The sequence below is a fragment of the Perissodus microlepis genome, chromosome 6 (assembly GCF_051167445.1).
Source record: "Perissodus microlepis isolate ML-2025 ecotype Zambia chromosome 6, ASM5116744v1, whole genome shotgun sequence".
In the NCBI taxonomy this organism is placed as follows: Eukaryota; Metazoa; Chordata; class Actinopteri; order Cichliformes; family Cichlidae; genus Perissodus; species Perissodus microlepis.
In genome coordinates, this window is record NC_140466.1 from 36,369,413 (window position 1) to 36,381,499 (window position 12,087).

Genomic DNA, 12,087 nt, shown 5'->3' on the forward strand with positions numbered 1-12,087 from the left:
ATGAATAAATGGCACTATTTACCACAATATCTGAAATGGGATACTATACACAATGTGAATCAAAATGAATGTAATGATTTGCAAATCTCAAACACTGACACTCGTGACGCCCTGTTTTACTCACATTTCACATCAACAGAAATGTTTGTAGGTGTTGATGTTCCCAGCCTGTTCTCAGCTGTACAGTAATACTCTCCAGAGTCAGCAGGCTGGATGGAGCTGAAGGAGAGCTGTGAATCTGTACTGACAGGTGTTTGATTGTTCATCTTGTACCAGACATATGCAGCTGCTGGGTTAGCATCACTGATACAGGTCAGAGTCACTGAAACATTCTCCTTGATTTCACCAGACGGACTCACTGACACAGAGGGAGGCTTTGGAGCATCTGCAGGAGAAAACACAGGGAGGTAACTGTAGTTTGAATTTCTGATCAAATCAACTAACTGTGTAACTGTACATAGACAGGACAGAAGTGTTCTGGATGGTGTTAGCACGAATGTTAACGTCCTCAGACGCAAGATAAGATAAGATAAGATAAGATAAGATAAGATAAGATAACCTTTTCAGTCTCACACGTGGGAAATTTGTTTGTTACAGCAGAAAGTTGACAGTGCAAAGTTACATAGCAAAAAATAGAAAAACACTGGAATAGGATAAGAATAAGAATAAGATACTATACACAACTGTACACAGAAGAATATAACAAAATAAAACACTATATACAGTAGACTAAAATAGAATAAAAATACTACAACTGAGTAAAATACAACTTTGTCAGAGAAAGAGTATTGCACTCAGTATTATTGTTATTGCACATGTGTGGATATGTGTGTCTGGTCAGTTGCGAAGTCTTTGTTGTCGAGTCTGACAGCAGACTTATGGCATTTCCATAACTTATATCAAAGTTTACTTCACTAATTGTAAGCAAGAAATTATGAGAACAAAAAAAAATGCTGTTATGAAAATTTTTTGACTTACATTTCACATCAATAGTGATGGATTTAAGTGTTGACCCCAGCTTGTTCACAGCTCTACAGTAATACTCTCCAGAGTCAGAGGACTGGATGGAGCTGAAGATGAGCTGTGAGTTTTTGCTGAGTGGTTGGCTGTTCTTCTTGTACCAGACATACGTAGCTGCTGGGTTAGCTTCACTGCTACAGGTCAGAGTCACTGCAGTGCCCTCTGTGATTTCACCAGACGGACTCACTGACACAGAGGGAGGCTTTGGATCATCTGGAGGAAACACAGGGAGACAACAGTATGTTATTAGTTCCTTCAAAGGTTGAATTATTAAACAGATCAAACAACTCAATGAACCTGATGCTACAGGAGCTTCTCAGTGAGGAGATTTGGATGGTGTTATCAGAGAGATGTTCCCATCTACACTATGACTTTAAGATTTGATGAAATTGGACTATTTACATGATTCAGCAGATGTGGATGTGCACTGAAATGCTTCTAAGTTGGCATGCAAGAAAAAAACTAATGAAGACAATTGAATTTATCCTTTTTGAAGAAGTTACATCTGTAAAAGGTGTAAAAGGTTAATAAACTGAAAGGTACATTTTGAAAAATCACAACGTTTTTATCATTTCACTACTTGATGGAAGTCAATGATCATGATTACCTGATATGTGAAATAGTTTTGTGCATTGATTTCAAAGGGAATATGTGGCATATAAAAATGCAATAAATGGAGCAGTTCAGTGATCGACAGCAGCTGAAATGAATTATGAAGCAGACAGAGATGAACAAAGCAAATGTTTGAGGTTAATCAATTTTAATTATACATGAAGGGATTTTAGAAAGTTTTTCTTAAAACAAATAAACTTGTTCACCCACATTTGACATCAATGGAGGTATATTCAGATCTCTTCCTCCCCACTTTGTTCTGAGCTGTACAGTAATACTGTCCAGAGTCAGATGGCTGGATGGAGCTAAAGGAGAGCTGCCGTTCATTGCTGAGAGGTTTTTGTCCATTCTTCTTGTACCAGGAGTATTGAGCTGCTGGATTAGCATCACTGCTACAGGTCAGAGTCACTGATCCGCCCTCCCTGAATTCATTAGAAGGGCTCACCATCACTGACAGAAACTTTGGAGCATCTGTAAGAAAAACAGTTGTGCAAATGATCAGTAATTTGTTAAAATGATGAGGAATTTAAACACTGTAACAGCTTGAAGTCTTGTGCAGTAGTTGAATCTATTTATTTTCTTCTAAGCAAAGATATAAAGTTGTAGAATTACTACAGAAATGAGCCAAAGTTTTATGACAACTGATGCAGTATATAAGAAACTTTTTAAAAAATTAATCCTCTGAAGGGAGATTAAATCTCACTGTCACAGAGAGAAGTTATTGATGGATCTGAGAGAAATATATGAAATTATTTCCACTCACAGTTCACATTAATAGAAATATATTCAGATGTCGTCCCCACTGTATTAGCAGCTATGCAGTAATACTGTCCAGAGTCAGAGGACTGGATGGATCTGAAGACAAGCTGTGGTTCTTTACTGAGAGGTGTTCTTCCATTTGTCTTGTACCAGACAAACGTAGCTGCTGGGTTAGCTTCACTGCTACAGGTCAGAGTTACTGAAGTGCCCTCCTTGATTTCACCAGAGGGACGCACTGACACAGAGGGAGGCTTTGGAGCATCTGCAGGAGAAAACAAAGGGACTCAAAATCATCGTATAATTTCCGAATTATTGATCAGATAATGATGAAATCTCAGCCACATCATTTAGTTGATTTGCAAACAACATTATTTACCCCAGCATCTTAAATAGAATACTATAGACAATGTGAATCAAAATGAATGTCATGATTTGAAAATCTCAAACACTGACAACCATGACGCCCTGTTTTACTCACATTTCACATCAACAGAAATGTTTGTAGGTGTTGATGTTCCCAGCTTGTTCTCAGCTGTACAGTAATACTCTCCAGAGTCAGCAGGCTGGATGGACCTGAAGGAGAGCTGTGAATCTGTACTGACAGGTGTTTGATTATTCATCTTGTACCAGACATACGTAGCTGCTGGGTTAGCTTCACTGCTACAGGTCAGAGTCACTGAAGTGCCCTCTGTGATTTCACCAGAAGGACTCACTGACACAGAGGGAGGCTTTGGAGCATCTGGAGGTGAAAACACAGGGAGGTAACTGTAGTTTGAATTTCTGACCAAATCAAATGTGTAAGTGTACAATGAGAGGAGTAAAGAGTTCTGGCTGGTGTTAGCAGGAACACATGAAGATATTCCCATAACATATACTATCAGAGTTTGCCTTACTAATGATAAACAACAAACTATTGGAACAAATATCCAATTCTGAAAACAATAATGATTGCCTTATAATGGAGGTTTTATTGACCAGATGTAACTGGGTAAGAAGCAGGATACAGGCAATACAGGCAGAGCCTATCACAGCACAAATTTACACTCAAACATCTGCATCTTTATCAACAGTTCAACTAACAAGCAGGTTTTTGGACTCTGACAAAACTATGTAGATTTCACAGAAAGGCTTTGACTGACCAGGAAGTTTCAACCCAGAACCTTCTGCAGATACAGCCTTTTCGCATTTCCTGCTCTCAGCCAGGTCAGCTAGCTGCCAGCTGCTAGGATTCTCCCCTTCTTCTCTTGGGGCATATCTATTTTCCACTATGAACACTCAATTGCAGAGTGTCATTGAAAGATGGCACTTACTTCCCAAATGTTTGACTTAGATAATCACCTATAAAAGTACCTAAATGCTTGCTCAAAGATAGTCTTGGATTATTGTGATTTTCTTAGTGCTTTTGTAGGGTCTTTAACTTTTGCAGTGTAAAATGCCTTAATGGTCAAACTGACTGCAATCACCAAAACTATTTCCAGCAAATAGTTCTTCATTCATGCATTTCAATCTTATCAAATAAAGAGATCAAATTAAAAATTAAATTAAATAACTTAAAGAAATTGCAGTCTTCCTCAAAGATCCAAAACCAGATGTGGAGGTTATGTCTGCCACTATTACAACAACAGTCTTCAGTTTTGTTTGCTGGGTTGTTACTTGTTCAGACTTTTGTTTATACTATGAACATGTCTTATATTTTTCTGTTAGGCTACAACTGTTAGATTTATGCTTCATATTTCTTTAAACTCTGATATTTGTCCGATGGTCTTGAGCCGCCCATCACTTATCTGAATTTTGCATAACAGAGGACAGACTTTCACCTACTGCATGTTTCTAAAGTGCTCTCCAGGCTCTATGAAGGTGTTTCAATGTTGTTCTTTGGACATTGGTTGTTTTTTTTAATCATCTTCAGTCCGGTCCTAGTATCTGAAGGGGAATGTTTTTTCAAGCTCTGTCTTGACCTTGCAACCATGGAAATTAAAGTCTATTAGTGCCAGTGCTTTGGGTCCCTCTCCCACAGCAGCATTTCACTGACCTTGTTAATCACTCGAAATGTTTAGAACAGAGCCAGACATATTTCTGGCATATTTCTTTAGACCAGAATACACACGCACATGGATGTTGTTGAGCAATCAGAGTGTTTCTGCCCGCGCATTAATTGCTGGATATTGCAGGATCCAGCAATTTAATGCTTTCATGTTTAGAAACTTAAGTCAGCAATAACCATCGAGTGCAAGCATCACTTTCTGTCTTCTACCTTGCTTTTCTTGGTGTATGTTACAGGCCTAGCAGGGCCTCCTGAAACTGTCCTTGTGTGGGTGTGGTGGTGTTCTCTCTCCGCCTCCTCCTCTCTTGCTCCACCCCTCTGTCTCTCTCTCACTCTTCTCTCTCCCCAAGACACAGCTCTTGTTCATTGGCCTCGTTTACCACCTGGGCCCAGTCAGCAATCACCTCTCTGAGGTTATATAAGCTGGAGATGAACTGTATGTGTGGTGGTTTTTCCCCTGTGGCTCTACACCATTTCTCTAGGTGTTGGAAAGGGTCCTTTGTGTGTCTGTCATGCCTGTGGTGAGGAGTTGAGTGAGTAGACGGGCTTGTGGGCCCCAGAAGTGTCTCCTTTATTTGTTAGGTGGTTTTTTCCTTTGTTGCTGCAACTGCTTCCTTTGTTTCTTTGCATTATTGATAAAACGGTGTTGCCGGCTCTTTTGGTTAAGATTATTTGTAATAAAGGTATATTATATATTGAACACCTCTGTCTGGTTTCCTTTTCATTCCATTCTGGACCCACTTGTTACCGATCCCCACACTCACATCCCTAGACCTCTTAGTGGGGACGTAACAGTGTACACAACCTCTATTTGCTGCAAGCAAATATCTATATATGAGTATTCAATTGAAATGTTCAATATTAGGATTCTTTCAGAATTAGAGTCCCTGAACAATTTAAAAGATAAGAAGTTTAAGTGTAACAAGCCTGTAAATGAATGTTCCCCCACACAATAAGAAATATACATGATTATAAACTTCAGGGAGCCTAGATTACCCTTTATTTATCAACAGTTATTGTATCACTGGCTCAAAGTCAGGCTCTGAACTAAGTGACCTGTGACGAATGTTGAAAGTCTTTGTGAAAATCGTTTGACTTACATTTCACATCAATAGTGATGGATTTAAGTGTTGACCCCAGCTTGTTCACAGCTCTACAGTAATACTCTTCAGAGTCAGAGGACTGGATGGAGCTGAAGATGAGCTGTGGGTTTTTGCTGAGTGGTTGGCTGTTCTTCTTGTACCAGACATACGTAGCTGCTGGGTTAGCTTCACTGCTACAGGTCAGAGTCACTGCAGTGCCCTCTGTGATTTCACCAGACGGACTCACTGACACAGATGGAGACTTTGGGTCGTCTGGAGGAAACACAGGAAGACAAAAGCATGTTATTAGTTCCTTCAAAGGTTGAATTATTAAACAGATCAAACAACTCAATGAATCTAATGCTACTGGAGTTTCTCAGTAAGGAGATTTGGATGGTGTTATCAGAGAGATGTTCTCAGTCCCACTGTAACTTTATGATCTGAATAAATGGCAAAATGTTCTAAACAAAACAATGCTAAAAAAGCTGTTTTACTCACATTTCACATCAACAGAAATGTTTGTAGGTGTTGATGTTCCCAGCCTGTTCTCAGCTGTACAGTAATACTCTCCAGAGTCAGCAGGCTGGATGGAGCTGAAGGAGAGCTGTGAATCTTTACTGACAGGTGTTTGATTGTTCATCTTGTACCAGACATATGCAGCTGCTGGGTTAGCATCACTGATACAGGTCAGAGTCACTGAAACATTCTCCTTGATTTCACCAGACGGACTCACTGACACAGAGGGAGGCTTTGGAGCATCTGGAAGAGAAACCTCAGGGAAATAACTGTAGTTTGAATTTCTGACCAAATCAACTAACTGTGTAAGTGTACAATAACAGGAGTGAAGGGTTCTGGATGGTGTTAGCAGGAACATCGTCATCCTCAGACACACTGTGACTGAATGAGTGGATCAAATTACAGTTCATTTCTTGGAACATGAAGGCCAGTTCAAACTTTCCACCATCACTGTGTCAGTAAAGGAAAGATTTGCAGATCGTCTAGAAACCACAGACAGATGTGTTTTACAGAAGCTTCAATAATTTTACTTCTAATTGGAAAAACCAATATGCTTAACAGCATCTGTGGCTTTGTGACATATTTCTCTTTTAGTTTGCATTTCTAGGCATACATCAGGGTTTGGTTTGATTATGTAAACAACAAATGAGAAGAACAAAAATGCACAAACTAAACATAATACAGACTGCTTTATACTGGAGATCTTCTAGACCAGCTACTGTAGTTAAAAACATTGAAATCAGTTTTACGTAGTAAAGTTCAGATCTTCAAGTATGTGTTGTGAGTAAAACAGAGAGAGAGCACTGTGGTATGAAACTGTTCCAGCCGCCAGGGGACACCATGTTTCATCTTTGACAGATGCACAGTTTTCAGGCATTCAGTACAGATCATCTACAGATGGAGAACAGATGATCATATATGTTTTTAAACTTGATAGATCCTAGACTTTCCCTTCATTTTTAGCAGCTGTTGAATCACCAGTCACAGCCGCGCTCTGCTCTATCTGACCTGTGCTAAATGTAACAGCAGCTGACTGTAAACATGAAGCAGACAAACCAGAAGAAAGATGATACTATAGACAAACATGTAGAAATATTGACAGACATTTTTGTGAAAATTATTTGACTTACATTTCACATCAATAGTGATGGATTTAAGTTTTGACCCCAGCTTGTTCACAGCTCTACAGTAATACTCTCCAGAGTCAGAGGACTGGATGGAGCTGAAGGAGAGCTGCCGTTCATTACTGAGAGGTGTCCTTCCAATTGTCTTGTACCAGACATACGTAGCTGCTGGGTTAGCATCACTGCTACAGGTCAGAGTCACTGCAGTGCCCTCTGTGATTTCACCAGACAGACTCACTGACACAGAGGGAGGCTTTGGATCATCTGGAGGAAACACAGGCAGACAACAGCATGTTTATTAGTTCCTTCAAAGGTTGAATTATTAAACAGATCAAACAACACAGAAAGTATTTATCATTTTCACAACTAAATGGAAGTCAATGATCATGATCAACTGGCATGTGAAATCGTTTTATGTCTTAATTTTAAAGGATATATTTGCATATAAACATAGAAGAAATGGAGCAGTTCAGGGATCGACAGCAGCTGAAATGAATTATGAAGTGGAGAGAGAAGAACAAAGCAGATGTTTGAGGACAAATATTTTTTTAAAATACATGAATACATTTTTGGAAACTTGTTCACCCACATTTGACATCAATGGAGGTATATTCAGATCTCTTCCTCCCCACTTTGTTCTGGGCTGTACAGTAATACTGTCCAGAGTCAGATGGCTGGATGGAGCTAAAGGAGAGCTGCTGTTCATTACTGAGAGGCTTTTGACCATTCTTCTTGTACCAGGAGTATTTTGCTGCTGGATTAGCATCACTGCTACAGGTCAGAGTCACTGATCCGCCCTCCCTGAATTCATTAGGAGGGCTCACCATCACTGACACAAACTTTGGAGCATCTGCGTGAAAAAACATCATTGGGCAAATGATGTGGAATTAAAAGATTTTAACAACTGGAACTCTAGTGTTTTATTATCAAATTTTACATCAGAGGTACAGTATAAGATTGTAGATTTACTAGTCATCACTCAAAGACTTATGACAACTGATGCAGTACATGAAAAAGAAAAATAACATTTTTAAAAAGAGAAAAAAATAAGTAAATACAATCTTGAAAAGAAGAGAAAAATCTCACTATCATAGATAGAAGTTATTGGTGGATTTGAGAAAAATGTATAAAAATTGTTCCACTCACATTTCCCATCAATAGAAATATATTCAGATGTCCTCCTCCCTAATTTATTAACAGCTATGCAGTAATACTGTCCAGAGTCAGAGGGCTGGATGGATCTGAAGACAAGCTGTCGTTCTTCACTAAGAGGTGTTCTTCCACTTATCTTGTACCAGACATACGTAGCTGCTGGGTTAGCTTCACTGCTGCAGGTCAGAGTCACTGAGCTGCCCTCCTTGATTTCACCAGAAGGACTCACTGACACAGAGGGAGGCTTTGGAGCATCTGGAGGGGATATTATCAAAATCAATTAATGTTAATAAGAACACTAAATATAAGTATTGTGGCTGTCTATATGTTGTTGGGATATATGAGCAGACCCCATCATGGTAATTGTGAGTCCTTACAAAATTATGTAAAAGGATGTAGTTATGTAGTAGTCATTCCTGTATGTGAGGTGTAGATCACTGATGACAGATTATAAAACACAGGAACATCACAGTGATGTCAATAAACAGTGAAAATTGTTCCTTTTTTGTGTTCTTGGTGCTTTTTTGTTGCTGTCAAAAAAAGTTCAAACAATATAGACATTTGCATAAAATACAGTTACCTAATGCTTCAGAAGAATTATTGACATATTTTACAGTTAGTTTAGACATCACTGCACTTTAACTAGGGAAATGTTAAATATGCAACGAATGATGACATAAGGAAGGAAGTGAAACTATTCAAGAGAAATTAATGTTATTAAAGTTGATTTACTGACATTTCACGTCGATTAAAACAGATTCAGATGTCCTCTTCCCCAGGTCATTCTCAGCTGTACAATAATGCTGTCCAGAGTCAGAGGGCTGGATGGAGCTGAAGGAGAGCCACCACTCCTTACTCAGAGGTGTTTGACCTTCCTCCTTGTACCAGGTGTAATTAGCTGCTGGGTTAGCATCACTGCTACAGGTCAGAGTCACTGAACTGCCCTCCACTATCTCAGCAGAGGGACTCACTGACACAGAGGGAAGCTTTGGAGCATCTGAAGGAGATGAAAATCTTTAAATTGTGATTTTTTTTCCCTAATATTGAAGATTTTATTTCACATGTTACATGACATTTCATAGTGACACTGTGGAGTAAACTCACACACTGCAACAGAGCGATAACCCTCATGTCCTTTAACAGCACAGGAATAGCTGCTGTCATCACCTCCAACAGAGACTCGCAGAGAAGATGTTTCTTCCTCTATTTTCTGTCCATTTTTGTACCAAACATATGATGGAGGATCAATTACATCACAGCTGCTGTGACACTGCAGCTCTGTGTGGGCTGATGATTTTCTTCTCTTCACCTGCAGGTCTGAATATGGAAGGAAAGAACAAATCGTCTTCATTTTAACTAAACCATCAAAGTGAATGAACACTGAAAAACTAACCTTCAGAGCAGGTTGAATGTAAGCAACATGGCTAAAAGCAAGTCACTGAAAGGCAAAGATGATATTTATTTTCAATGAAAATTTTACCTGTGACAGTAAAAGTGACTCCAGGTGAGCCAGTATAACTTCCACCATACTGGTTTGTCATGAATCTGAACTTGTACTGTGCTGAGTCGCTCTCTCTCAGGTCTGTGATCCTCAGAGTGCAGTCCTTCTCATGAAACTGGTGCTCAACCCGCCCTGTGTAGTCTGGGTCTGTTCTCAAATCCACTGGCCCATAATACTCATTTCTAATAAACCAAAATCTTTCCCGAAACATGATTCCACGGTTCCTATTGTTTGGGTAACTGTAGCTGCAGCCTATGTCCACTGTTGATCCTTTCAAGGCGCAGATGTGAGTGGAAGTGTAAGTCACTGACCAACCAGTCTGACCCAGTACCGCTGTAACACAGAGCACATCAGACACTACAGACACAATCACAGTGATATTAATAATGGAAACATTTGTTTACATTTTCTTTTACATGAAAAGCAACATAAATAATAAAAAAAAGCTTTGCATGTTATTATAAAAGCAGAGCTTTTCTTCCTTTTTTAAATAGCAATATTATTTATGATTTAATTATTAAGCTGTAGTGAACAAAGGAATTACAAGAGTAAATGTAATGCTAAAAGACAAATAGGATTTTTTAACCTAAGTTAGTCAAAAACATTTCATCTGATACTGTTTTCTCTCTAATGAGACTGTGAGTCTGACAGAGCAGTTCATAAAAATGCAGAACAGAAGTTCTGCATGCCTGGCTGCTGCTGTACACTGTAAAAAATGCAGATGTAAAAAATATAAATACATTAACATGCCTAATGTAAATAAACTCAGAAACCTGTGGCTGCAATTAAACATGATTTTTATTTGTATTTATTTATTTATTACTAAATTTACAACTTTGCATACATTCCATGTTTATTGAAAACGTAAAACAGCTAAATGTAGGTTACTGCTGTAAATCCATATTTAAAATTTGGTGCACAGATTTAAAGTGACACTAAAAAATTAAAGTAAAATAAATATAGATTTTGTAAGTTTACATGGATTTGTTCATTTCTTTACATGTTGTGTAATTAATGTTTTAAAAAATTGTGGGGAAACTTTTTACAAATGAGTGCACAGTTTTTTAAGTGAGTATATAACATCTGCAACTTTTATTAAACTGTCAACAGGTATTTGGTCATTTTACAAGTGGTGCATTTTATATTACCAAAATTGGTAAGAATAATAAAAATAATAAAAAGTAATAAAAACAGAAACGTAAATTCTGTTTTGTTATTCTTAAGAGATCAACATATTTATTGATTGTTATGTAAATGTTAGATTCCTTAAATTATTGTTTGTACTTAAAATAAAGTGTCTAACACTAACAGTATCAAAATATTTTTGGAATTACTTTTTTATATATTAAAAAGTGAAAGGGTTAAATCAGCACCAATCAGATTTTGTATTTTAGTTCTGAACAAGGGGTGTAGGGCGTACCTCAACAGTATTTCATTTTATGAGCAGAGACATAGGATGAAAATGAACTTTACACAGGGAGGCCACTGCAGGTTACGGGATTTTATGGATTATACCACAGTGGCTTTATGTCACTTTGTCACTAAATCTCTATTACCAATTGTATTGCACCATTTTATTACATTAATAAAAAAAAAAAAGACTTTTCACATCAAATTACATTATAAAACCCCACTAATAACAGTACTTTTCTGCAATTATAAGTCTCATTCATTTTATCAGACAGAGTTTGACCATGCTATTAGGTAAAATCATTAGTGTTTTTAATTTAATATTTAATTTTTTATAAGAATCTGCAAGATTTAATGTAAATGCAAAGCTAAAATGGAATTCAATTTTAATTTCAATTTTATTTATACAAAGCCAAATCTCAACAGCAGTTGCCTGCAAAACAACTGCATTTTAATTTACCATTGTCTGTATTTTCATGCAGAAAACTTAGCTAAAGATTTTTATGTGATGGTAAATTTCCTTTATTTTATTTTACTATTTTTGGTATCCAAGTGGCAGTTATTGGTTGTTTTTTTTGTTGTTGTTGTTTTTACAAACTTTTTATAGTGTATTTTTTGGTCTCTAAGGGCTGTTTTGCTAGTAACCAACACAGAATAGAAAGTTATGAAAATGCAGTGATGAGGTTTGGTTCCTTTTTTTCCTTTTCCTTTTTTTTTCTTTTTCTCGTGCAGAGTCAGTTTCCTTTGGATAAACTAGACCCAGACCCAGATGTTGTGCTGCACATTTCAAACAGTCCTATCCATGTCTATCCTTCTTAAAAGACTGAAAGTTGCTGAATATGTCAACATTTTTTACCAAATCTTATT

At 37.7% G+C, this 12,087-nt stretch overlaps 1 protein-coding gene across 1 annotated transcript in view; it reads right to left on the reverse strand.

Annotated features, from left to right (window-relative positions):
- The window catches only part of LOC146386111 (hemicentin-1-like), a 31,812-nt gene that overhangs the window by 19,325 nt on the left and 400 nt on the right, over positions 1–12,087 (reverse strand). The window contains exons 3-15 of the mRNA XM_084930098.1: positions 9,790–10,143; positions 9,414–9,626; positions 9,046–9,306; positions 8,304–8,564; positions 7,747–8,007; positions 7,164–7,421; positions 6,016–6,276; positions 5,536–5,790; positions 2,870–3,130; positions 2,396–2,653; positions 1,843–2,103; positions 979–1,233; positions 125–385 (exon numbers count right to left, since the gene is read on the reverse strand). Coding sequence (XP_084786224.1) covers positions 125–385; positions 979–1,233; positions 1,843–2,103; positions 2,396–2,653; positions 2,870–3,130; positions 5,536–5,790; positions 6,016–6,276; positions 7,164–7,421; positions 7,747–8,007; positions 8,304–8,564; positions 9,046–9,306; positions 9,414–9,626; positions 9,790–10,143 — 3,420 coding nt within the window. The remainder of the gene's footprint in view (positions 1–124; positions 386–978; positions 1,234–1,842; positions 2,104–2,395; positions 2,654–2,869; positions 3,131–5,535; positions 5,791–6,015; positions 6,277–7,163; positions 7,422–7,746; positions 8,008–8,303; positions 8,565–9,045; positions 9,307–9,413; positions 9,627–9,789; positions 10,144–12,087) is intronic.